The 26,952-nt window shown below is 38.6% G+C and overlaps 1 protein-coding gene across 4 annotated transcripts in view; it reads right to left on the bottom strand.

Moving 5' to 3' along the window:
- Window positions 1-1,069: 1,069 nt before the first annotated feature.
- The window catches only part of camkvl (CaM kinase-like vesicle-associated, like), a 53,240-nt gene continuing 27,357 nt past the window's right edge, over window positions 1,070-26,952 (bottom strand). For 2 of the 4 annotated variants that reach the window (XM_079848797.1, XM_079848798.1), the window contains 10 exons: window positions 10,816-10,922; window positions 10,493-10,624; window positions 10,069-10,143; window positions 8,317-8,455; window positions 7,331-7,451; window positions 7,164-7,239; window positions 5,874-6,010; window positions 5,681-5,759; window positions 5,515-5,602; window positions 1,071-3,455 (listed from right to left, as the gene is read on the bottom strand). In XM_079848797.1, coding sequence (XP_079704923.1) covers window positions 2,130-3,455; window positions 5,515-5,602; window positions 5,681-5,759; window positions 5,874-6,010; window positions 7,164-7,239; window positions 7,331-7,451; window positions 8,317-8,455; window positions 10,069-10,143; window positions 10,493-10,624; window positions 10,816-10,910 — 2,268 coding nt within the window. In that variant the 5' untranslated portion in view covers window positions 10,911-10,922 and the 3' untranslated portion in view covers window positions 1,071-2,129. Of the gene's footprint in view, window positions 3,456-5,514; window positions 5,603-5,680; window positions 5,760-5,873; window positions 6,011-7,163; window positions 7,240-7,330; window positions 7,452-8,316; window positions 8,456-10,068; window positions 10,144-10,492; window positions 10,625-10,815; window positions 10,923-18,276; window positions 18,302-26,952 lie in introns of all 4 variants that reach the window. The other 2 variants (XM_079848795.1, XM_079848796.1) reach the window with 2 other exon arrangements.

The raw sequence follows: 26,952 nt of genomic DNA, 5'->3' as shown, positions 1-26,952 counted from the left end.
ATCAACTTGTTTCAATTGTTGTCAAATGAATCACTTTTTGCAATTGTGCTGATATTCGAGAAAATGGAACTCTTGCTCGTGTGATATTGCTAAAGTATATTATGTTATAAACACAAAATACAAGAACTCATACAAGGGCAATTAATATTCTGGATCTTATACAACGCTATTTTATGTCAATGCCAGATTAGCTCGCTTGTTGTTAACCTTACGGAGTTAGGCTGGCTGTGCTAAGATGTTTAAATAGTGGTTTAATTTCACAGCGGTGACAAACAGTGCCAAAGCTTAGGGCAAACATGATTGTTACCTGCTGTCACCAATGAAGGCAGGACCGGGAGTCGTGAATGCTGCTCATCTTCTCTGTGGTGGCTGTGACAAGGGATGTCGGAGAGTGGGAGGGACTCGTGCGGTCTCGCAGAATTAAGAATAATGTCGGGTCTACTCTCACCAGCCCTTTTCAATGTCTATATGAATTAATCTTTGTGGGTAAGTTTAAAAAAAGTGAAACCTAAGCTTTAGGTTGCCTACAATGACAATGAAAAAAAAAAAAAAAAAAGCAGTGTAAATGATCTATTTTGTAAGGCAAGAGTAAAATCTTTTTTGGCTTTAATGAGTTTCTGAGTAAATTTGATGTATACATTTATTTGTCAGCTGGATGATTCACAGAATGCTATTATGCTGTTGTTCCTAACAATAGTGTGGTGCAATACCAGTCACCTATGAGAAAATATGGGTATAATTGTCTTTTTAACTGTTTTGTATTTTGTATCGACTATTGTGGTTTCTTCTTCTCTAATGGACCCTGAGTCTGGAAATAAAGTTGAATTGAATATCATCAAATACCTCAGTTTATACTGGAATATTCTTGCTGAACTAGCAACATCTATACTTATGGTAAAAGCTTGATAAATGGCAATTATCTATGTTAGCCCTTTCACAATTTATTTTAAGCATACTTGATGCAAAGTCATTATGGAATTGTAATATTAACTATGATGCAAGTTATGTAACAACTGTTTTTTTTTTTTTTCAAAGATGTCATGTCAAAAGAAAAGCCTATAAAACAAGATGGTTTGATCTGAATTTTATTGAAATATTTGTGTAGAGAGTGCAAAAAATAACTTGGAAGAATATTCACATCACCAAAAACTATATAATATTTGAGGAGGTGGAAGCCACAGTTACAATTCACATTTGCAAGGACTTTACATATAGACATTAGAGCTTACTTTAAGATATATTAGCAAAAGTATTATACAATGTAAAGATATACTAGTATGCATCATAAATTGAGAAAAGAGAGTGAGAAAATGAGAATTAAACAAACATGTATATGGACATATACAACAGAAACAAAAGGGGGCCAGGAAAGAGAATATAGCTGTAAAGTAGTCTCAAAGTTATGATCAATTATCGCACTCTGAGCATTATCATTCTCAATCAATGAAAGACTGTCGTGTTTGGCAGAGACTTATAGAAACTACTGTACAATGTGAGAATATACAATAAGAATGATAAATGAACTAGTCTTATTGGAAACATTACAGAAGGTAAATGATTGATGAGAGGACACAGATGCACTGCTTCAACTTTCCTATCTCAGAGCAAAAATCCAAGATGGATGAAGTGACAAAAATCATAACACCCTCCAAAGTCAGTACCTGGTGAAGAGCAAATGCACAGCGGTTCTCCAAAACAGAGCAGGATGCCAACTTGTTTTAAGGGAACAAGTTTCATTAAAGGTGTTTTTTTTTCTAAAGTTATATAAACTTTTGTATCCAAACTCTCCACAGATTCTACATTACAATTATGAAATTGTTATTTAGGAAACATATTAGTGCTTGCTATGATCTGGTAGTGTAGAGCACAACCATTTACAAGTGGGATAACCTTAACTGTTTCCTCTAATAATACAAAATGCTCAGTTACTCTCCTCTTTACACATTAAAAAAGCTTCTTATCCGTCACATACAATCATTAACAAGGCTCTTGGCGTTTAAGCCCCAAATATCACTGTACAGCCCCAAAAGGTATGCTGTACTCATGGATCCATAATCCATTTCCCAAAGATTTTATTGTTACATGGTGCACCTACTTCATTCTTGAGCCTTCACATCCTCTTAGCATATTTACAAGCCTTTTCCTGACACACTTCCCCTTGGTGATCGGCCAGAGCGCTTTGTAGACTTCTGGCCATCGCCGTTACCCTCGTCACCAGTTGGATGGCTGTGACCCTGGACGTGACTGGGTGGGGAAGGTGGCGGGTACGAGGGAGGCGGGATGGTCAGGTGTGGTAGAGAAGGCATTGCTGGGCGAGGTGTGGTGGGAAGGGGTGGCGGGGTCGAATGATGGTACGAGCGAGGTCTGGGTGATGGGGAAGAGCTGGCGCTTTTTGCTCTCGGAAGGGTCTCAGGATGATCGCTGATCTGCTCCAGCAAAGAAGGCATATCCCCCTCGATCTTCTCTAGCACGGCAGCCATTTGCTTCTCAATTTGTTCGATTACACAATCCATTTGCCAGTCCGCGCTGGCTCCACTTCCTGGTTCAAGACCACTGTACTGTCCGACAGAGTAGGTTGGACAGTATGGGCTCCCGTACCCTGATGCACCGTGGACCATCTCCTGCAGCTCCTGCTCAAATACCGTTTTATCGTGGCCGAGACTTGAAGATCCCAATCCCGCATACGTACACTGGATGTTTTTCGCCGATTGGCTCCCCTTGTCCGGTCGTCCTTTCTTCAACTCTCTGCTGTTGGGGTTGACCTCGCAAGTGGACCCAACTTCTGCTGGCTTCTCTGCAACTGCTTCTGGGAGCTGTGTTTGACACCAGCTGCTTGCGGCCATATCATGGGCCATATCTTTCTTGTCTTCTGATTGAAGAGGTGTTTCCTTTTCCACTGACAAGGTACCGGTTTTGGCATATGAACATGAGCTATGATCCATTGAGAGATTTGCAGCCATCTTGCGTCGATTTGGAGTATCAGGGAGAGGTGATTTCTTCTCAACATTGCCAACAGTTGTGGCCTCTGGCTCTGTGGGGATGTGGTTCTCTTGGCTGTCAGAGGTCTTGATTGGCTGGATGGGTGCTGCTTTCTGGCTCGCTCCCGTTGATGATTTGTCCTCCCTTTCAGAAGTGCTTTCGTTAGTCTCTATCTTGTTCGGCTCCTCTGCTTGTACTTTTAAAGAGCTGTTTGATCGGGCAAGGGTCTCTGCTTCTTTCTCTTCTACTTTTTTGTGTCCTGCTTCATCTTCTTCTTGACTCTTCACAGGTCTGCTTTCGACGGACACCTCATGGGACATGCTCACAGTAGAAACGCCACCTGAGTCTTTTTGTGTCCCCTTACCATCTAATCCATCTGCTTTGACCCCTTCGCCATGGGCTTCTACTGCACCATCAGACGATCCAGCTTCGGAGGCTCGGAGGCGCTGCATGAATGTGGTGACACGAATCGCTTTCTGAAAGTGAAATGAAAAACACCCAACACTTAGAACCCGGTGAATTATCAAGTAATGTAAGGTCTTCTTTGCTATGGAGGTGGAATGCATAGTTAAAAGTGTGGTAATCGGTGGTAGCAGGTTTCTCTCTCTATCGCTTTCATGAGACGTACACATTCGAGATGGGCGTTTTAGTAATTTTGTTGTGTCAGAGGGAGGCGTCACATTATATCGCTTTTTCAGCATATCGAAACAACACATTTTTAAGAGTTAGTGTAATAGTTCAACTTTTCAAATCCCTGTTCTGATATGTTTGGTTCTAGCTGTTTTTTCGAATGTGAGAATGCAAGAACTGCAAGATAAATTATATCTGAACCAAACAATGAAATTAGTTGTAACTGGCTGTTGATCTGAGTGAAATGTATTAAGTAGGGATGCACAGAATATCACTGTATCTTATTGATTATTTGCCGATATTTATTGGTATCAGTTGATATTGGATATTTAACTATACATGCTCATTTTCTCAATTTTTACGTTTAGATTACCTTTGCCATCATCTAAAGCTCACTTAAAGTTCATCTTTAAAACCACCTTTAATTTAATAACACTGTTAAATGTAATATTTGGCGAAACACAGTCTCACCCCAAAACGTCACATACTGACGGGTCTTGACCATACGGCAACATACGACGAAAAGGGTACCCCTAAAACGTCCATATGTGACGATTCGGGTTATGGGTAGGTTTAGGTATGCGTTAGGGTACCGCTAGGAGGCGCTGCTGGTGGGCTTATGTCTTCATCTCATATGGACGTTTTAGGGGTACCCTTTTCGTCGTATGTTGCCGTATGGTCAAGACCCGTCAGTACATGACGTTTTGGGGTGAGACCGGGCTGATTTGGCAAATCTTAAAATGAATATTTTCTTTCTTTTTTCATGTTCCAATGCCTAAAATTTACTTGTAGCATTTAAGATGTTTGTGTGTGTGTGTGTGTGTGTGTGTGTGTGTGTGTGTGTGTGTGTGTGTGTGTGTGTGTGTGTGTGTGTGTGTGTGTGTGTGTGTGCGTTTTATTTTACATTTATTTAGAAAAAATTGTACAGAATTTTAATATCGGTCATTTATCTGTTTTCAACCATTGCATAATTATCATCTTATTAGTATTGAGCCAGAATTTTTATATCAGTGCATCCCTATTTTTAAGGCATTTTATATATAAAAAAAGTAAAGTACCACAAATATTCTCATTCTCGATAATTGCTGTCTTTCGAATGCTCTGCTGCTCGTCCCCATCCCTAGCGCACATACAGGATGACCCCCCAATTTGATATGCATGTGTCATTGGCAAAAGCATGACGTGAATAAATGAATCAGGGCTACAGTAAGTCATCTGAGGACAAAGCACTTTCTCAAAGGACAAACCACTCTCTCTTTCTCTCTTTTCATAAGAACCACTTTGGTCCTTTCTGGCACACACAAACACAGGGACAACTTTTCATACACATACAATACGATGAATAGTCAATCTGGAGATTTGTCTGAGTGAATGAAGGGCTAACTGGAATTCAAACTGGAATATTGAGGACACTGTGAGTAAAAGCCAGACGGCATATGACTGAATGCACATGGGACCAGCTGGGCAGTGATAAATTTGTTAGTTACTGGTGTGCAGATACAGGGAGGCTTAAGTACAGCGAGAGTCTTTCCAACAATCCGACTTGAACTACATATTTCCTGAATGATCGTAGCTTGAAGAATCAGGCCAGGCCATGAGACACTGCAGCCATGTATTATCGTACACTAGGTATGATGCTAGAGGAAATATGAGTGTCCAAGTCAAAGATTGTTATACAGAGAAAAGAATCTCTGCCTCTAGGCTGCCCCGCAAATATCAACAGTACCTTCAACTCCTGGGTATCACATGCAAGGAAAAAGCAAACATTAAAATAATAACCATCAGAACCTTTATTAAACAACAGCTTAATTTGCCATTATCATCTTTACACATACTGTCCTTATCCATTATCTGATTATTTATTGTGATGGTTGCTAGAAAAGTGAGTAATGCAATTCCTCTTACCCTCCACTTTGCCTTTGCAAAGTTTTTCTCAAATTGAGCACAGACTCCTTCCTTCAGATTCTTTTCCGAAGCCCCATTTCCAGCGATCCTGGTTTTCAAATAAATAAATCAAAATAAGTAAAGGTGTTGTCTCTGAAAGAAATCAACTATTTGAGTGTAGACTTACCATGCATGCGAAAGTGCATCTTGTGCAGTAATTCTCAGCATTTGGTCAACATCCATAAGTCTGCAGACCAGCTCTTTTGCTTCATGACATGGAAGAAAGAGACTGAGGGGTAAAGCATCAAAAATAAAATAAAATAAACATTTGAAATATTACTAGTTTGGATCAGGAGCTTCTCAGTTCCTGATCTTAGTACCAGCAGGGGAAATGTCATCCCAGTACGGTGAATCAAATTCAAATTCTCCACCAACAATGCGGCAGAAGATGATCCGGTTGTGCATGTCGGTGTTCTCCTCCTCAGTTTCATCATAGAAGGGAGGGTTTCCAGACAACCTACAAATGAGATTTGTACAATTTGTATTATGTTCTGCTGTGTTGTACTACATTTCCTTTGGTACAAGATCATGAGTATGAATTTAGGTATAAAAGTGCTGTAAAATTACTGTTAAGTGTTTTAAATCAGGGGTTTCAATTTCAATTTTTTTGGTGCCAAATAACCATCTAAATATGATCTTCTTGCGAGGGACCCCCTTCCTAAAATACAAGGGCAGATATACACTTTCTCTCTACTTCATTTGTTCTCCTTGTTCTTTGTTGGATTATTTCGTGTGTACGTGAGTCATGCCTGTGTGATATGTTACTTCAATTGGTAACACCTAAAGAAATTAAGTTTTCTCAACTTAAATTATCACGTTTTTCATTATAAAACATGATAATTTAAGTTGAGAAAACTTAATTTCTTTAGGTGTTACCAATTGAAGTAATTTATTTAAGTTGATCCAACTATTCACTTTTTACAGTGTATCTCCATGAAGATTTACCTGTTATTATCTTGTCTAGTCTAGAGGAGTTGTGCTCGTCTTGTGTGCTTTCTGCTGCTGGTGGCCTTCAACAGTCTTCTCTCTGCGGCTTTGTAGCCACTTACAAGGACTGTGTTACTGCCACGTGAATTACCAGCTCCGCAAACTATTACCAAGACAGGAGTCTTTCGTTTTTTGCTGACCTTCTGTAAAGTACACTAACTGCCTATGTTAATTCTTCATTAAAGACTATTGCAAGAACTTGCCTTTGCACTTGGATCCTCTGTTTCTTCTGACAGTAGCTGTAGTTTGCCCTTTTTGCCAAATAATTTTGTCAGATAAATACCTTAACCAAGTTCAGTGTTTTGTTCTTCCCTCATATTTAAAACATTTTAAAAAAATATAAAATATTTTCCTCGTATTTTGATGGCTTGTAGGGTCATTAAAAAGAAATATCCCCTCCTGACATCACTTTTTGCCACTACTGTATATAATACATTTTTGGAACAATGTGGGGTAAACTGTAAACACTATACAAATAAATTGGAATTAAAAATGTAACAAAATATTTTAAATAATCTCATGATTTCTGACCCCAGCCCCCTGTTTTAAAAAAAAAAAAAACACATAAAGAATCCCTGACAAACCAATTGAATCTTAACATAGTGTATCCAACACCAACTTACAGTATGTACATAATGACCCCCACCGCCCAACAATCGACTGGTCTTCCATAGCGATGACGCGCCACCACTTCAGGAGCTGACAGGAAATATGACAAACAAATGTGTAGATTACTGCTTTGCACACTCAAAGTTAAAGAAAAATAAAGATCATGGTGACGAATAAATACCCAGGTACTCGGGTGTCCCGCAGGGTTCAGTGATTGAGCCGTTCTCAAACCTGGACAGGTAGAAATCCCGCAGCACGACTTTGTTGTGATTACTCTCTCTATAATACATCAAGTTCTCCAGCTGAAATGACAGAACAGGCAGAGGGTAAAAAAAATCAATACTTTAATATAAGTAGGCTACTGATAGGAGGAAAGAGATGGCATTAGGCCCAAGTATGATTGAATAAAAGGTTGCTGTGTCCCTAATGATGTTGATATTCGTCTTTCATCTGGCCGGTTGAGACCAGACAGAACACGCCCTTCACCCGCTCTCAATGTGAACAATGAGTTCTGTCTTTAAAAGATAAATCTGAAAACCCACCGCTGACCTACTCTTTATATTATATGAATCTCAGTCTGTGATATTTCAAGCACAAACCCTAAAAGGAAACGCATCAAAGCTATATCTAAAAACTCCCAGGAGGCAACACAGAATTATGCATTACGGACAAGAGCAAATGAGATGCATATATACACATAATAGAGAATGCCTGATGCTAATATCCTGCACAGCGTGTTGCTGCCGTGCACTAGAGGGCACTATAAACACATGTTGTCTCATGACAAACAGCATCATAACCTTTAATGACTTTAGGATGAAGCATTAGAACCACAGGAGCTGGCAATGCTGTTTATTCCTTTCATATTTGTTTTGAACATTAATGACACCCACAGGGAGCACCTGCAATATTACAGTTGTACAGTGTTATGAGTCAAAGAGGACTAGGCATTTGATTAATATAACTGAAGATTATCATTTAATACTCCACAAATAGAAACATCCCCAGCACACACATGCACATTAACACGTTTAAAGTTACAGCCTTTGAGTCGCATGTTCAGATATTCAACCGGCTTATGGTGCATATGGTTTTGCACTCCCTTATTCTATTCTATATATGGACTTTCCATTAATACAAATGATCAAATTATGACTGCATGCCAACCTTTAAGTTCCTGTGGACGATGTTGAGGGAGTGAAGGTACGCCACTGCTTCTAAGACCTGACGGATCACATTGGAGGCATCTCTCTCTGTGTAGTTCCCCTGGTCTAAGATCCAATCAAACACATCTCCACCTGTGGCCCTGTGATGAACACAGTCAAAACATAAGATAAAAGCAGGGAGATCCGGATATGTGTGTGTACAGTGTGTAATTCTAATTTAAACTGTATTTAATTGGTAGTAAGGTTGGTCAGGGATGGAGTATATGCCCTACGGCAATAGGACCAGTGCTCCAGGGCCTTTGACTAACTGGGACCTTGAGCTGATAGGTGGACTGACAGCTGGAAACAAGGTACTGCAAACATAAATCTGACACAGATAGAACAACAGCCCTGTAATGGTTTGACACGCATATATTTGGAATATTCAAATATACAATTATATTTGACATATACAGTAGTGGCCAAAAGTGATGTCCCCTCTAGGAAAACTGACTTCTTTACCCTTTATTCAAATATTATTTGACTATTGCATAGTTGTGCTTCAAGTAAATTGTTTTATTTGTGATCAGATGAAATCATCGCAGTGAAAATGTGCGGACAACATTTTTGGTCAGGTTGTCATACAAAGAAATGATGAACACACAAGAGAGAATCAATGAAATATTAATAAATATGTTATAGTCAGTATACATTTTTTCTGTGAGCGTTTTGTTTTTCTAAGCATTTTTTGTGTGTGTTGCATATAAATAAAACCTGTAGCTTTAGTTTGACCCTTTTTTGCCAAATATTTTTGTCAGATAAATATCTTAAGTTAGTTTTGTTCTTCCCTCATATTTAAATTGTTATATTTATATTTAAAGTATTATATATCCTCATATTTTGTTGGTTTAATCAAACTTGTAGGGTCATTAAAAAAAACAAATCCCCTCTTGACATCACTTTTGGCAACTATAGGATTATTTCAGTATATTCAGTATAATTCAGGATTAATCCAGAGCCTCACAAAGGACCAAAATGCATTATTGTGGTTGGTCACCAAACATAAAACGATTAGAGAATTGCAAAACATAGTGAAATATCACTATATTAGAAGGATTTTGATGAACCATTACATAAAGACCTGCCCAAATTTGCTAAATCATTAAGAAAATGTGCAGTTTTATTTGACATTTTACATTTTAAATCAAATTAAAAACTAAACGTCATAAATTTCGATCCGGATCGGAATATTTTGCCAATACGTACAGTAATGCACAAATGTAAAACTGTAAAATCTCAGAATATGTTCTCAGACTGTTAAAAATGTTGTGATTTCAACAAAATACCCCAAAGTAAACATAATATTAACCTAATGTAATTCTACATCTGACTTCTAGGGTAACTCTGGCACACCATTGCCACCCTAATTACATTTGAACTTTTTCAAACACTTCAAATATTTTATTTGCAGAATGCCAGATATGCAGCCGGAATCCATCAAGCTAACATCATTCTATAGGATCTTTAAGATTAAAACAGAAATGGTAAATGGCAAAATGTCCAGAAACTGTATTTTCTATTATAGACACTCATTACTGTAATCTTAACAGTTGTAATAGCATGTCAAAGTCCTTCATGCACAATCAGATGACAGGGTTTTAATAGATTTTTAGCTCTGGCTAGATGTGGATATTTGTGGATTTTGTCCTTGGCCTACTGAATGGCACTGGGAAGGGATCGTGACTGATCACGGCAAACGCAAGGTTAGACTCACAGTTCTTGTACGATGAAGAACTCTTTCCTGGTCTCGAATGCATCAATCAGCTGCAAGATGTTTGGGTGTTTGAGCCTGGAATAATGACACAATGACACATGACAGCAAAAAGCTGAATAGTTTCTTCATCTCACGTTATAAAAAGAGTAAAATAATGCTTCAAAAAGGACAGAAATAATCCCTCTCCATCTTTCTCTCCACCCCACAATCCTTAAAGGAGTAGCGCGCCCAAAAATGAAAACATACAGCTATGTTTTTATTATTGTGCTCCACAGATGAAAGATGAATTTGATGTTTGAAATGACACAAGGGTAGAATTTTGATTTCTGGGCGAACTATCCCTTTAAATGTTCTCTTTGTCCTTTCAGATCAGCACTCTCACAAAACCCTACATCATCTGTTGATGTTTTGAGTCACCATGTACATTTTCAAGATCATGATCTCGTTCTTGGCTGCCTTCCGCACTTTCTTGCCATCTTTCTTGAGGAATTTCTTGCACACATAGACCTTGTCCGTCTGCCGTTCCTTCACCAGGCACAGCTCACAAAATTCTTTCCTGTAGAGAGAAATTATACTGATTGCTGCATTTTATGTTTGTGAATCGGTTATATTAAGAACTACACTGCTGAGATAAACACCTATGTATTGGGAGAAAAGCATTCTGAATTAATGTTTAGTGAGACCACATGTCTGTAATTGATGGATTGGCTTTCTTAAGGCTACAATGGCAGATCTATGCACACTCACGCCTTGAGGACCTGTCCAATCTCGTATTTGTCAGTGACGTCTGACAGGCTGTTGTATGTCCGCCCATCTCGCAGAGCAAGGCACCCAAATGGCATGACAGCATCCACCTGTCCAGAGGAGAACCAGAAGCGTACACATACACATACAGCTATCAATCTCAATAAAACTAATGCCATTCACTCTAGAGGAGCATGTGTCTTCACAAACTAGCCTCACCAAGACAGGTTTTACACAGAAATTGTGAAATGCTAATGAATGCGGTTTCAACATGACTGAAAGGAGATTTTTTTTTTTTTTTTTTATATAAACTGGAAAATATCAACTGGAAATATTATACATTATTTATTCAACACAAGCAGAACAATTTCTGTGTAAAACAATACACATTCTTGTAAAACAGTCCATTTCTTCCCATTAAATGGAATGTAACAATTTGCGTTTAAAAACAAAACAAAACGTTTCATCATGTTTGTGCTTGATGAATAAGGGCCACTGATTATGGACACTTCCCACAAGAGTCAATAAAAGGAGATGTTTAACCCTCAGAAAAATGTTTCTAAAGGTGGTCTAACTAAAAATTTAGTTTGATATTTTATAATAAACATACAAGTGAATAAATAAATCAATAAATAAACAAACAAACAAACAATGGATGACAGGGTTATAAATCAGAGGATTGCAGAATTGGCCAAAATTAAGCTGTTACTCAGTGACTCAGTGGAACAAATGTTAGTTTTTAGTTAATAATATAGTCAGTTAACTTATATTTTCCATACTATTTGTAGTTAACAATGAACTGATCTCCCTATTAAAAAAGCAACATCACACACAATTGCCAAATAACACACACACACACGTTGGGGACATTCCTTAGACATAATGTTTTTTTTAGGGATGCACCGATATGAAAATTTTGGCCGATACTGTTAACTGATAATTCTTTATATTTAAAAGCCGATAACCGATATATTGGCACATAAATCTAAATCCAAATTTTTTAAATAATTTTTGAGGGCCTGATTACAAAAACAAAAGTCTCACTATTGAAAGCTATGTACCAAGCACACAATTACAATGTTCTCATTATAATTTTATGTAACCTATTTGACAGACTTCCAATCATATTTAAAGCACTTCAAAACCATCATGGCGAACAGTGCACATCAGAAGTGTCTCAGCTGAAGGAATTAGTCCATTATTTATCTGCTTTAAGATATCGGACAAATTTTCTTATCGGGTCAGTAACGATAACATATATCATATATATATATGTATATATATATATGATAACATATATGAACATATATCGGGCAATACCGATATGGTGGCCAATATATCGTGCATCCCTAGTTTTTATACTGTACAAACTGTATATTCTATCCCCTAACCTACTCATCACAGAAAACTTTCTGCATAAAAAAAACAACACACTATTTATGATTTATAGTTTTCCACATGGGGACCAAAAATGTCTCCACAAGGACAAGGATATCGGATATTGCCATCTTTGTGGGGATCATAACGTAGGGTTTACCAGGACCACACACACACACACACACACACACACACACACACTTTTAATAGGGAGAAAATCATGCAGTAACAAGGACATCATGTTTTTGGTTGATAATAGATAATTGTCATCACTCAAAATCTCATTTGTGAAAAGGTGTTTCTGATGTATCACACAATTGCAAAATCAGAAATATAGAGCTCAAGTGAAAATAATTCAACAGATGGTTGGGCGGACATGTTTCTCAGTGCAGGGAAACAGTAGATCTTTAAGACTGATGGTATCAGTGTGGAAGAGCGTGATGAGAGTGACAGCATCTTTATCAGAAGAGAGAGAACTGGACTGTCAGCTGTGTAATCCAGCTCCAGCTCCAGCTCCTGCCCCTAATCCCTAATCCCTCACATGGATCCATGCATGGGAGGGGTCGGGATACAGTAGGAGAGATCGGGAACAAGTGAAATATTACATAACTGGAACATTGTGAAGGACTTTGCTGAATTTATGCTGAGAATCTGATATGAAGTGACAAACTGGAATACTGTGATATCTTTTTTAATATCTAAATCATGAGTTTTTGTCTGCTAAGAAAAGGAAGTGAAGACATTAAAATCATCGAGGCGCTTCCTAGTTTTTGCTAGACAGCTGTTCATCCCACAGCAAAGTCAACATGGCATTGTTACGCATAATTCTGAGATATCATGTTTGTTATATTTGCATAGCTATTTCTGTTACCTGCCTTCTGGTACCACGCAAACAACTCCATAACATTTAATTCAAATAAAATTGTGCCACAATGATTTGTATGTGACAGGCCTGCCGCCTGTTAGAACATTTATGCATTTCAATAAATAAAATATGAAACACTAAAAACATGTTACAAGAGCACCAGATAGTCATGGGGCTTGTGTCTAAATTAAGATGTAGTCAAGATGAGAACATAATGTTGTGACAATATTTCATGTGCATGTTGCAACAGTAAAAAAAACATTTTTTGAAAGATTCACAAAGAATATAAGGAACTGCTATGGACAGATTTCTTTGGAAAGGCAAATGAAAAGTAGGGATTTTTTAAAATTGACTAGTTTCCTGAATCGGCTGGTTTCGGGATCACTTGACCCCAATCAGACACGTTTCTTAGGGGGTTTTACGTAAGATGTCTTCTTGCATTCAAATTTAACTAGATGAGGCGCAGCACAGTGAAACAGAACACAGACATGTTTTAAAAAGTTTAACTATTTTTAACTTGACATGTCATGTCATCTTAAAAATGCAACACTCATTTCAGAGCTGTGGCACAGAGGGTAGTGCGTTGCTTCTGAAATATAAAGGGCTGCAGCAAACCTGGACAAATAGAAGCCTGGAAAAACGTTGCCTGGTCTGATGAGTCTCAATTTCTGCTGCGGCATTTAAGGAGAACTCCGGTCAATTTTAACATTGAGCTCATTTTTTTGTAAATTTGGAGTGCTGTCAGTACAGAGAACAACGACAAAAATCGGTGTTGCCTACACCGTGTTATCCTCTTTTTAAAATTTGCACCCTGTTGACTTAAATGGGGCAAGTTTTAAACCTGCTTTTAGCCTCTTAACATCCTTGATTTGTCATTACAAGTGCCCAGCCATGTTGAGTGATTCCTTCAGAGTGAACGCGGGTCAATCTGACTGCAGTAGATGTGAAAGATATGAATAAAAATGATGTTAATTCGGCCAGCGCTCATACCTGTATTTACATCCTGTTTTCAGTCGAAGTCCACAGTAGTCGATTGTCGAGTTCTCCACTGTTGCTTAGCTACCTATGATCACGCGCGTGAACTCGACAATCGACTACTGTGGACTTCAACCGAAAACAGGAAATACATACAGGTATGTGCGCTGGCCGAATTAACTTAATTTTTATTCATATCTTTCACATCTACTGCAGTCAGATTCATAGTGTTCACTCTGAAGGAATAACTCACATTGGCTGGGCACTTGTAATGACACATCAAGGATGTTAAGAGGCTAAAAGCAGGTTTAAAACTTGCCCCATTTAAGTCAACAGGGTGCAAATTTTAAAAAGAGGATAACACGGTGTAGGCAACACCGATTTTTGTCGTTGTTCTCTGTATTGACAGCACTCCAAATGTACAAAAAAATGAGCTCAATGTTAAAATTGCCCGGAGTTCTCCTTTAAGATGGCTGGGTCAGAATTTTGCCTAAACAACATGAAAGCATGGATCCATCCTGCCTACTTGTGTCAATGGTTTGTAAATGATGGCTATTTCCAGCAGGATAACATGCCATGTCACAAAGCTCAAATCATCTCAAACTGGTTTCTTGAACATGTCAATGAGTCGCTACACTCAAATGGCCTCCACAGTCGCCAGATCCCAATCCAATAGAGCGCCTCTGAGATGTGCTGGAACTGGAGACTTGCATCATGTATGTGCAGCTGACAAATCTGCAGCAATTGCGTGATGTTAATATGTCAATATGAACCAAAATCTCAAAGGAATGTTTCCAGCACTTTGTTGAATCTATGTCACGAAGAAGGCAGTTCGGAAAACAAAAGGGGGTCCAACACGGTACTAGCAAGGTGTACCTAATAAAGTGGCCAGTGAGTGTACAATATATATATATATATATGTGTGTGTGTGTGTCAATAAAGTATTGTATTTAAAACATATTTGGATAATTTTATAACAAACAAATAGCTAATAAATAGCTAATATGAATAAATATGACTTATAAATAGTGCAGGAAGTTATGAGCCAGAGTTGCTACTTCCCTCCTACAGGCACTTTCTAACACTCTTTCCGTATGGTATGAACGCGCTGACAAGATATATTCACAACGAGCTTGGATTCCCTCCGGAGCTGGATGCAAATACACAAGGTGACATGCTTACATTAGGGTAGTGATGCGCATGTTTTGGTGGGAACCTTGCACTGGAAGGATGGATCACGTTTGACAGTCCTCGCTCATTAGTTACACTCAATACGTGCCCTGTGTTACAGAATTCGTGCAAATGTACGGAATCGCACATCCTCTCTCCGGTGTGAAAAAAGGCGATCTTGTAGAGATGACCATTATGGGATGCGGTGGGATGAAGGATTACTGTCTCAGAGCTTGTGATTTCTCAGATCAGTTCTGGCAAAAATGTAGTGTGTTTTAATTGAGGGTCCATGCATATTCATAATGGCTATTTTTTGCACACGCCCACCCCTTACATACAATCCAAAATTAGCATTCGAACATTCCCCTAGCCTGGAGACCGAGTTCAAGAAAGATACAAGACAAAAGACGAGGAAACAACAAAGGGTTTGAGGGGTGCCTTCTACAAAGACTAGCTTGCAACAGATTTCTCCCTCCATCATTAAAGACCATAAGACCCTCACCATCAGCCTTCCCCAAGACACTTCTCTGTAATGGTACGCTCTTCTCTCTCCTGTCTGTATTGCTCTTATTAAAGCAATGAATCTTCATCTCCAGAGGCACACACATTAAACACCAGAGCCAATCCCACAGGATGGATGAGAGGAGCTGTGCTGTTCCCCAAACACATCTGAACCCAAACTCACACACACACACACACCTCCTCACAATCCAGCACAGCAACAAGTTCAAAAGTCACAGCATGGAGCGTAGAAGTTTGATGTCCTCCCTTCTTCCCCTTGCTTAATCTGGTGCTAAATTATAGCATGCAGTCCTGCTTTCACATCCACCTCTCACAGACAAACACCATAATCATTATCATCCTGCTGGGTTTATTATGCATTTGGTGTTCTGAAACAGAATTTTGGCACTACTAAGCGCTACTCAGCCTCGGATGAAGCCTCAGATGTTAAAAAAAAATTGTGAAAGGCTCATCCGAATTAGTAAAGCAAATATTCTGTTCAGCTTCTTTAATTGTTACAATTACATTTCATGTGAAATCAACAATTTTATCACAGAGTTTTGGAAGTTTCCTTTAAAGAGAAATATAAACAGGACCCCATTTACACTTAGTATTAAAGTTGTGATGTAATGAAAGTATAGCGTCAGATATTTACTTCCGTATTGTGACGTAAATCCGAGCGAATTATCGAAAAGGGAAAAAAAAAGTATGGAGGTGACTTGGTTCAATTCTTCAGTTGTTGAGTGGATGGAGGCAGATCTGAATGCAAGCTTGTCGATTGTAAGACAGGGGCGGGGTTTAAGTGAAGTAAATGATTGGAGAAGTCAGACATATATGAGTTACAATAAAAACTGTAAGGTCAAAAAAAGAAAAAAAAGAAACATGCATGGATGAATCATTCATAATAAGATCAATAACATACATTAAGAAAATAGATACAGTGAATTTCCATTTCGTGCCGACATCCGATTCGATCACAAGTGGTCAACTCAAAAATGCTAATTCATTTACCCATCCTTTATGCCTTTTTGTGAACTGAATCAAATGATTCACTGACTCATAAAAATGATTAGTTCACAAATTGGACATTGCTACTTCTCTCATAAACATGCCAAGGAGAACTAGGGTGGATATTTGATGGTAAAGACTTACATTTCAGCCTGTTCCTCACACAAGTCAAGTCACATTTATTTATATAGAGCTTCAGACAAAACAGATTGTGAAAATAACATTGTTAATGTCGGCAAATCCATTAATTATGAAACAAATAAAATGTAGTTGTAAGGCAGCTCTGCAGATTCATTATTTAGTTAATGTTTTTTCCTCATCTGATAGTGTCAGTGCAGTTGACGATATTAAAGCGTTGATATTACTGAATATTAATTGTCTTACAAAGCTTTCATTTGACTTTAGATTAGGAATATAGTTCATGAGCCATATACAGACAGACCACTTTTTATCATATTTTTGTCCTTTTAAAGCTTGAAAGCTCCATTTCCTTACTCATTTTAATTGTCTGAAAAAGAGTGACCAGAGTATTCTTCAAAATGTAATTTGTTTGCCTGCTAAAACATACACAAGACTATATAAAAGATATCATAATGTACTGACACTCATGTCCCAAGTTAATTTAGTCAACCAATTTACACTTAAAACATCACATTTGTGGTGAGATTACATTTTTGAATTATTACAGTCAATCTACTTTTACTTTTTAGACTTTTTTCTGCTATATCAACATGCAGAAACACACTGACCTCTTTTGGTCTGACTCGGACCACCTGTGAACGGATCACCCGAGACAGACTTTAATACCAAGTGTAAACACAGCCTTGGATTCGTTACCCATCCATGGTTTGGACTGACTCCAAAATCAATAACATGTCCGACTTCAGTGCTGAATTCTTGGAATTGACTTTGGCATGAATGTAAACGGGGCAGTGTTAACCCCACCCAGACTGAGTGAGTCCAGCTGGGCTGCTGCTTGGAGCAGCTGGATGCTCCACAGATAAGAGGAGGGAGGAGGGAAAGGCTCTCATTCAAACACAAGATGCTCATCCAAACTGTCTGCTCCTCAGGAGGGAGGCTCAGAAATCTGGAGCTGATGCAAAAGGACAGCTTCCATACAGGAAGGGCAGTGAAGGCCTGGATTAAATCAATCTGTTACCCTTCAGGTGGAATGCTACGAATTGACCAGGACTGATGCTGAAGACATGGATGTTGATTTGCCTGTTTCTGTAGGTCATGCATGATGTACATGACTAGAATGATTGCCTGATCCCTGAGCTTAAGTGCACATAGGTGAAGACACAGGGAGCATAAACAGGAAGGAGAGTTTGAAAAGAACTGGGAGAGAATAGACCACCTGTGACATACACAAATGTTTACCGGGGGTAAGATTTGGATGAGAAAATAATCAACAGCACAAGATGAAGGAGAAGACTAAATGTCCTAAAGCATGGTGAAAAGTCACATGAAAGGAGGCAGTGCCTCCACATCACTGCGATTAGCTTATTACACTGTCAAAAACAGGGGTAGTTCATCCAAAAATGAAAATGTTGCCATAATTTACTCACTCTCATGTCGTTCCAAACCTGTCGTCTGTAAAAAAAAAAAAAAAAAAAGAAGATAATTTGAGAAATGTTTCAGCTGTCTATACAATGAAAGACAATGGTGTAAAAAAACAAACACTGATCTACACTAACTTTCATTGTATATGTATCGGAGGCCAGCTAGTAAGAGCTGTGCAGGTAAACCTCACTCCCTTGATCTCAAGAGGCGCTCTAGCAACTGACATTAGCGGCGGCAGTCTTTAGCCTCCTTGTTACAGCGCCCCCCTCCCACACCGGAGACCCGGGTTTGAGGCCCGCACAGAGCAGGACGAGTAGGACCTGAGGGGTTTCATTGGTGCCGAGACCCGGATGGGAGTGAGGTTAAGGGGGGTGAGTGTAACGGAGGCCAGCTAGGAAGAGATGTGAAGTTAAACCTTACTCCCCAAGCCTCAAGAGGATCACTAGAGGCTACGGTCTTTAGCCTCCTTGTTAGCGCGCCCCCCTCCCACACCGGAGACCCGGGTTTGAGGCCCGCACAGAGCAGGGCGAGTAGGACCTGAGGGGCTACATTGGTGCCGTGACCCGGATGGGAGTTAGGTTTAGGGGGGTGGGTGTAACGGAGACCAGCTAAGAGCTGTGCAGGTAAACCTCACTCCCCTGTCCTCAAGAGCGTGATGTTTCCCCCCAAACCAGTTCAGAGGAAATCCCGCCCTGCAGCTAATTTCATTGGTTAAGGTTACAGTGACGGGTATGTTTAGGGATCAGTGTTTGGTGTAGGCAATCAGTACAGTGATTGACATGACCAATGAAATCTTTAGAATCGGCGGCAGTGCGGGATTTCCGCTGAATGGGTTTGGGGAAAAAAATTCTGTGCCTCAAGAGGTGCGCTAGCGACTGACGCTAGCGGCTGCAGTCTTTAGCCTCCTTGTTACAGCGCCCGGGTTTAAGGCACTTGCATTCAAGATATACATTTTACTAGATCATAATGTTCCCTGGGAATCAAATCCATGACCTTGGCATTGTTATAATGTCTTACTATTTAAGCTAAAGGAACATACTATTTTAATAAATACTATGTAATACAAAAATTATTGTTATAATATTGTTTTCTTGTTGATAGCATAGAACAAAATTCACTACATGCCACTGATGTGTTCATCTTACTCCAGTGGGAAGGGAATGAAAAATAATATGAAAACTCTAAAAATACTCTAAAAATCGGTTCAATGATTCATAAGGAATGTTAAAGTATCCATAATGGTATTTTGAGGCGTGTGTAGGCAGAGGAGAGGAACTCATTGTGTTAAAAGACCACAGGTACAACAAGACTGTGGGTGGACAGATTTTATTCATTAGAAAGACAGAAGCCATCAAAGCATTCATTCATCTTTCTGTCTGAGACTTCAATCTGCTCCTATTGTCTTTAATATTAAGTGGAATCATTACCAATGATGACACAAATTGATTTCATTGTGGTTTTGCTACTACATAATGAGGCACTCCTGCTGCTCGCTGTACACTCTTCAGGGTCTGAGAAGCCAATGCAAATGTTACATTTACGTTTTAAGCCGTTTGCCTGCTCGCTGCATGAGCGAACTCTTCTCCCAATTACAATCAGCGATCTCCACATCGTTCATAGTTCCCTCATCACCGAACTGTCTGCAAGCAACAACAGAGCAGAAAATTATTTACACCCGCCTTTTTAATAAGCAAACTTTGCTCAGTGCGCCCATGTAAATTTACAACATCAGTCTGAGAGAGGAACAGCGGGTGTATTTATTTATTTTTTGTCAGAATTATGGACATATTTTAAAACCAAGCTCCAAAACAAATGCAAATGAAGCCTTGTAAATGGATTTCGATGAAATGATGCCCGTGCCATTTGCTTTGCGGCAGAAACACAGAGCTGTGAATGGGTCCTGGTTCTTTGCGACAAAAAATATATTTTTTAAGCTACATTAAAGCCATTAGCGGAAATCAAACATAACCAAAGCCATTTAAAGCTAGAAGAAGCCAGGCTTCTCGCCGGCCTGGTACAGCAGGAGATGTGACTATTGCTCCGGTTTTCTGTATAACGGGTTTTTAAAGCATGCTGGCAGCTGTGTTAAAAGGGCCCTTCATGAGACCCTTCTTTCAGCAATTCTGCTGCTTTTTTAACACAGATGCCTGTGTCCTAGCATAATCTAAATGAGGTCCCTGGGGTCTCGCACAGCCAGGGCCACATACAAGACATCCGCATCATTACCTTTCTCTGTCTCCCTACAGGCCGTTCTTCAGCTATAGATACTGTCTATCTCCCAGAGGGAAGAGAGTGGAGCTAAAACAGGAGCTGGTGTGTGTCACCTCTGGTCAATGGACACCTACGGATAAAAGCAGCAATTGACTGAAGCAAAAATCAATTTGGCGAGTGAGGAACGGCTAAAACTGAGATACAAAAACAGGAAGGATAGAGGAGTAATAAAACGTAATGTCTCGTTCTTGTTTGATGATTGATTAGCAGATTTACATTTGGAATAAGGAACAAAAACAGGTTGTGATAGAGACTTGAGAGGGTTATTATGTGTTCGCTTGCTATTTTTTATGAATTATGCATTAGCATTGAGTGGATTATCGTTGAAAGGAAATGCAGTAACTCACGTTTATTGCCGTAATGAGCAAAGATACTCTTGCTTACTGACTAACTCGGACTTTAATTCAGCATTATGAACAAACATTTGGGTTGCTCAGTGTTTTGGTCTGAGATGCACTGTCTTCTTCAGCTGAATATACACACACACACACACATTCAGGCACTTATACAGACACATGGTCACTGACAATTTGAACATCTAATGATTATGTTTGTAAGAAGGGGGTTTGTGTGTCTTAGAAATGAAAACCACCCACAGTCACTATATCCAAACTTTCAGTATGATGAGTGAAATGGAGTCATATATTATTTAAAATCATTGTATGTTTTCCCCTTATGTTCACTTATAATGTTAAGGTTTTCAAAACCAAAAACATAGTAGTTTGACATTTTATTTTGTCCCTCAGTTGGAAACAAACAAACAAAAAACATGTTTATAATAATGCACTTTGGGAAGTCTATCACAGCACCAGACTAAATGGTATCGCCCGAATACGAAACTGGTCTCTTTATCACCAACTCTATTGCAAGATACTTTTCATGGTAGTTGTTTTCAACATTTTATTCTTAATTCTTTATATTATCGTCAGTATGGGCATTTTGTAACATTTTACTCAAAAAAATCTTCCATGGTGCAAACTATTAAAACTATTAAAAATAATTTTCAGTAACTGAAATAGAGCTGAAATAAAATACAATCTAAATATTAGATGGTAATCGTAAATTTAAAATTAAATATAAACAAAAATGTGAAATGTTGTCTCGGCAACTCGAAACATTTGAGAATTTTTTTATTATAAAAATGATAAAATCACACAACAGAATTACTAAAACTTAAACAAAAATGAAAACTGAACATAAAAATAAAAGCTAAATATTAATAAATACTACAACAACAGTATATTAATAATACATAACACTGATTGTAACTGCAGTGACGGAAACACATTTTCTTTGTTTATTATAAACTAAAGGATAAGTGCTTAATCTCTTTACCCAAAATATTCATTTTAATGGGACATTGTTTTGCTTCTCTGTCTTATATGTGAATGCCCTTTTTAAGTGTGACATGAGTAACAATCCTTACGGGTTGTGGGTTTGCTGTCAGGTCTAATATAGTTGTTATAGTCAATAACAGCCTTTACTATTAACTGCAACAGGTTCACAAAACAAACCGCACTGAAATGTGTCAAACTGTAAAAGTTAGACTGATGCGATCAGGCACCTTGTTAAAATGAAAGTTTCTGGTTCAGTACAAATCAAGCTTTTTCGGAAACATTGGTGACATACTGTCAATTACCACAGAAAATAATTTAGACCCGTTTTACAAGCTGAGGGATGAGTAAAAATTGTCTGTTGTAATCGACCAAGTGCCACAAATGCTGTCGATAAATCTGAACCCAGATCATTCCTTTAAAAATAAACCTCACCTACTCGTTTCTAATGTTATGCAAGGCCGCATGTGCAACCCTACAGCAAGGAACAGCTTGAAGACCCACAAAAACAGTAAGGTGCTACTTCAGATGGAAGAAAAATGCTACATTTGCTTACAGGTCAGGGAGCATGAATTTTTTTTTCATCTGGTTGTTTTTTATATAATTAATTGCACGTGATTCATATAACTATCACATTCAAAATTATAAAATAAATACTTTAAAGTTTTGTTAAAGCTTAATAATATGACTCTGCTTTCTAATGTGTCAGTATTTTTGGTTCAGATTCTCTTGGTTTACTATGGTCATTAAATGGGCCTGTCAGCTGATAAATTTAGTGGTGAATAGGAAGACTTTATGGTGTAATAATTATTGATTTGTATCTGAGATTTATAAAAACCTTCTCTGGTATATAATGTTGAGGTTGACTGATCGATAATTGCATATGTGCAAGTAAAATCACAACACTCAGCTCACCTAGACATTCACATGCATTGCCACTCTCTCTCTCTCTCTCTCTCTCTCTCTCTCTCTCTCTCTCTCTCTCTCACACACACACACACACACACACATCCTTCTGGCACTTTCTTTCACCAGCTGTGATGCTAAACTAACACTGCAGACTGTTCAAGGTTCTGTTTGAAAAATGCCTCAGCTACTCCACTCTGCACTACTACTTTATTATTTTCATGTAAAATTAACCATTACAGAAGCTGTGGTATATTCTTTTCGCCTCAAACCCCAATTGGCGATTGTCCTCTAAACAGTTTGTCTCCACGCTATATCTCTCTATTCTAATGAAGCTTTGATCCTTTATACTATTGTTCATTTACCCAGCTCCCCCTTTTCATGCTCAGCCTCTGTTTTCAAATGTGGAAAGAACACACATAAAAAGAAAAAGCGAATAAAGGACACAACCTAGGATTTTTTTCAGATTTTAAACAGCATTGAACAAAGGCATTGTGTTGAATGTTATTATACAAGTCAAATTTGGCAACAGAATAGGAGAGCATCTGTTATGCACACAGCCAATTAAAAAATTGTTATGTCATTCATCGTTTGTAACAATCACAAAAATGCTAAATTATATGATGCACAAACAGAATTGTAGAAATAAGGCCAATACAGGTCAAATACTGTAAATGCCTCATTCATTATATGTCAGCCATAATGATGCCATATAGTTAGAATGATCTAAACCAGCAGCTGTATAGCTGTATGAGCCTCAGGCTTGCTTGCTATAGAAGTGAGACTTCTGAACATGCTATATAGATCATAGATTCAAGGTCATATAGATCCAAGATCATAGTTTTACATTAGACATCAACACAGTACCAAAAACCACACACAAACACAGTGTTGGGCAAGCTACTCAAAAAGTTTTGCTGGCTAAGCTACAAACTACTATATATGTACAAAGAATAAAATGAACATAACATCTCTAAAAGAGAAGTAAAAAGTGCATTACTGATTGTTGATGGGATAAAGTAATAATGTGGACTTCATGGTCGCATACTGTCAAGACTGGTGTACAGCATACTATAGAATAGTAAGAGAGTATGAATAATGTTACCATCTCCAAGCTACAAACAAGCACATCATTTATAATGCGCAATGCTTCTCCCTCTAAACTTCTATAAAATGTATTTTGTGCTTCAGATCTATATATTAATGGAGTGCATTAACTATTTATCAGTAAACCTGTTGTTACCTCACCTGAGTGCGTGTTCGTAAATGTACTTTATCTTCGAGCTAGATGGTAACATTTTAATACCTATTTTGCTTATTTAATCTCATACAACTCGGTATGGCAAGGTGCGCCCATGGTGACTCAATAGACATGGGGAGGGTGAGCTGTTACCCTCAAACCACAACCCTGCAGAGTTTAGCTTCAATCCTAATTAAACACACCTGATCCAGCTAATCAAGGTCTTCACGATTACTAGAAACTTCCAGGCAGGTGTTTTTGGAGCTGGTTGGAGCTAATCTCTGCAGGACAGTGGCCCTCCAGGAACTGAGTTTGACACCCCTGCTCTAAGTCATGTTTTAGCTAGATGTTAGAGCGCAAGTTGTTACCGGGGCTGCGAGAGGCGATCTCTGTGCAGTTGGAGGAACCGCCCAACTGATTCAGTTGAGTGAGTGGATAACTTCAATGATTCAAAAGGATCGACCGATTTATTAAATAGAACAGATTCAAAACAGTCATCCATTCCCGAATCGGACATCGCTTGTTCTAATTCTGAACAACCATAAAGAGAACACTTTATTGCTGAAATATTTCTAAGAAAAACATGACTTAGAGCAGGGGTGTCAAACTCAGTTCCTGGAGGGCCACTGTCCTGCAGAGTTTAGCTCCAACCAGCTCCAAAAACACCTGCCTGGAAGTTTCTAGTAATCGTGAAGACCTTGATTAGCTGGATCAGGTGTGTTTAATTAGGGTTGAAGCTAAACTCTGCAGGGCTGTGGCCCTCCAGGAACTGAGTTTGACACCCCTGCATTAAAGTTTAATAACACCCCCATGATACTTATGAAATAAAATAGCTTAGCTACTGAAAAGCTCCATGATTTCAAGTCAGCATGAAATGGAAGTTACGATAATCTTTTCTTCCCTATTGTTATGTATATCCCATAGACAGTATATAAACGGTATATCCATGTGAAATGGCTTCGGGTCTCACTAAGCCCTTGATCAATTGGAATCCGATATGGAGCTGATTTATTATTTACAGTTTTTTGTCCTTGTGAGTTTGTTTTACGAGCCATTCAATAGGCCTCTCTTTATGCGAGGGGTCAAGGGTCTGTCTAAATAAACTTCCCTTTCCTACTTGATGAAGCTGAACACATTTCAAAATAGCGGCAGGGATTCCCCCAAGGGGAAGTGCTTAAAGAAGTTTGTGAGTGTATGTCTAAAAGTGGAGTTAAACGCAGCCTTGGAATGAGAAAAATGTAAGAAGGGATTTGATTCCTTCGGGAATTGATTGGATCGTAGGAAGTTGGGCGTTGCTAACTAAATGGTGTCAGATCTGAATGCCAGTTTGCAGTCAGTTGTGGAGGATACATAGCCCCACCCTCCGCCGAGACACACGTCATGAAGACAACAGATGTCGTTTTGAGGGGAAGGGGAGGTTAGATTACGAGGGCACATGAATTTTTAAAAATAATGATGTGCATAGATAAATCACTTAGCCTATAATAAGCACTGCAAAATTCTGTAAAAAAAATTTGATTTCATGGTGACTTTAAAAAACATATGATACAGTACTAAGAAATAGCACTGCTGCCGATCACTGATTCTACCAAGTGAAAAGTGAATTTGAGTTTGACTGGACACATGGGTTTGACATCAATAACAACAGATACGAGGGGAGGGGGGTTGGGGGAGCCGAACTATTTTTCTAACCAACTAACAGATTTGTGACCCCTTTTGGTTTGTGAGTCACCCACCAAATTAGAACTTTAATCTTCATTAATCAGACCTCCCTATCAGAAGGGTCTTCAAGCTAATGAAGAACTTGGCAACAAACATAAGTAATGGGTCCACTGAGGAAGTATAAGCTCACACCAGAAACAAAGTTTTATACTGCTAACACCTTGCTAAAGTTGCTGTGAATGGAAAAAATGGCTCTGTGGTAGTTTAATGAGGACATTGCATGGACCTACTGCAGCTGATGAAATAAAAAAATATTGTTTTTTCACAAGGTGAGGTGAATCTGGGATATGAAAGATGCAAGTGTGAGAAACAGCCGTGCGCGCCCATGCGAGTGCAGCCATGTCTTCGAAGGAGAATTAGGTCAGTTGGGCTCCTGGGAGAATCAGAGGGAAAAAGAGAGAGAAAGAGCAAGAACACGAACAAGCGAGTGAAATAGAGAAGACAGCGGGGATAAGGGAACAAAGTAGAAGTTTAAAAGTGAAGGATGAAGAGAGAGAGAGAGAGAGAGAGAGAGAGAGAGAGAGAGAGAGAGAGAGAGAGAGAGAGAGAGAGAGAGAGAGAGAGAGAGAGAGAGAGAGAGCGAGCTGAAATGATTTAGGTGGAAGATACCAAGAGAAAACAGTTCAGCATCAGTGCAATGCTTGTTGTTTTAAATGCTTTGCCTTCAAGTGTCTTCGCGACAATGAACTAAAAAAAACATGTACACTGCAAAAATAATTCATAGATCAAGTAAAAAATGCATGAAATAACCATGAAACATAACCAATGGTATACTAGGCTTTTTTTCAGTTTACTTCGAACAACTATCAAATTAAATAATAAAAATGATTAAATGCTGATTTTCTTTTTTTTTTTGTTAGGTCAAATATCCCTAATCTAAATAATGCTTTGTAGTTCAGTCCCATGCACCCTCTTCCCAGCATGCACTGGGACATACATAATTAATATGGTTGTACTGACCATTTGTCAGTTTTATTTTCACTACTGTTGTTGATTTTGCTGGCATGTTTAGAAATGTATTGTCTTTTATGCAAGATTCATTTTCTTACAGTTTCTTGTATGGTCATTTATGGCAGATTTTACATCATGAGAACTTTAAAACACTAAAGAAATGTAAATAAACTCAGAACAAGACATGCAAACTATTGCCTTGAATGTTTTAATCATTTAAGGTTTATGAACACTTGTAACTGCATAGACTCTTGAAG

This window comes from Squalius cephalus (genome assembly GCF_949319135.1).
Source record: "Squalius cephalus genome assembly, chromosome: 18".
NCBI lineage: Eukaryota > Metazoa > Chordata > Actinopteri > Cypriniformes > Leuciscidae > Squalius > Squalius cephalus.
Note: the sequence above shows the minus strand (reverse complement) of the source record. Positions and strands in the feature narration are given on the sequence as shown.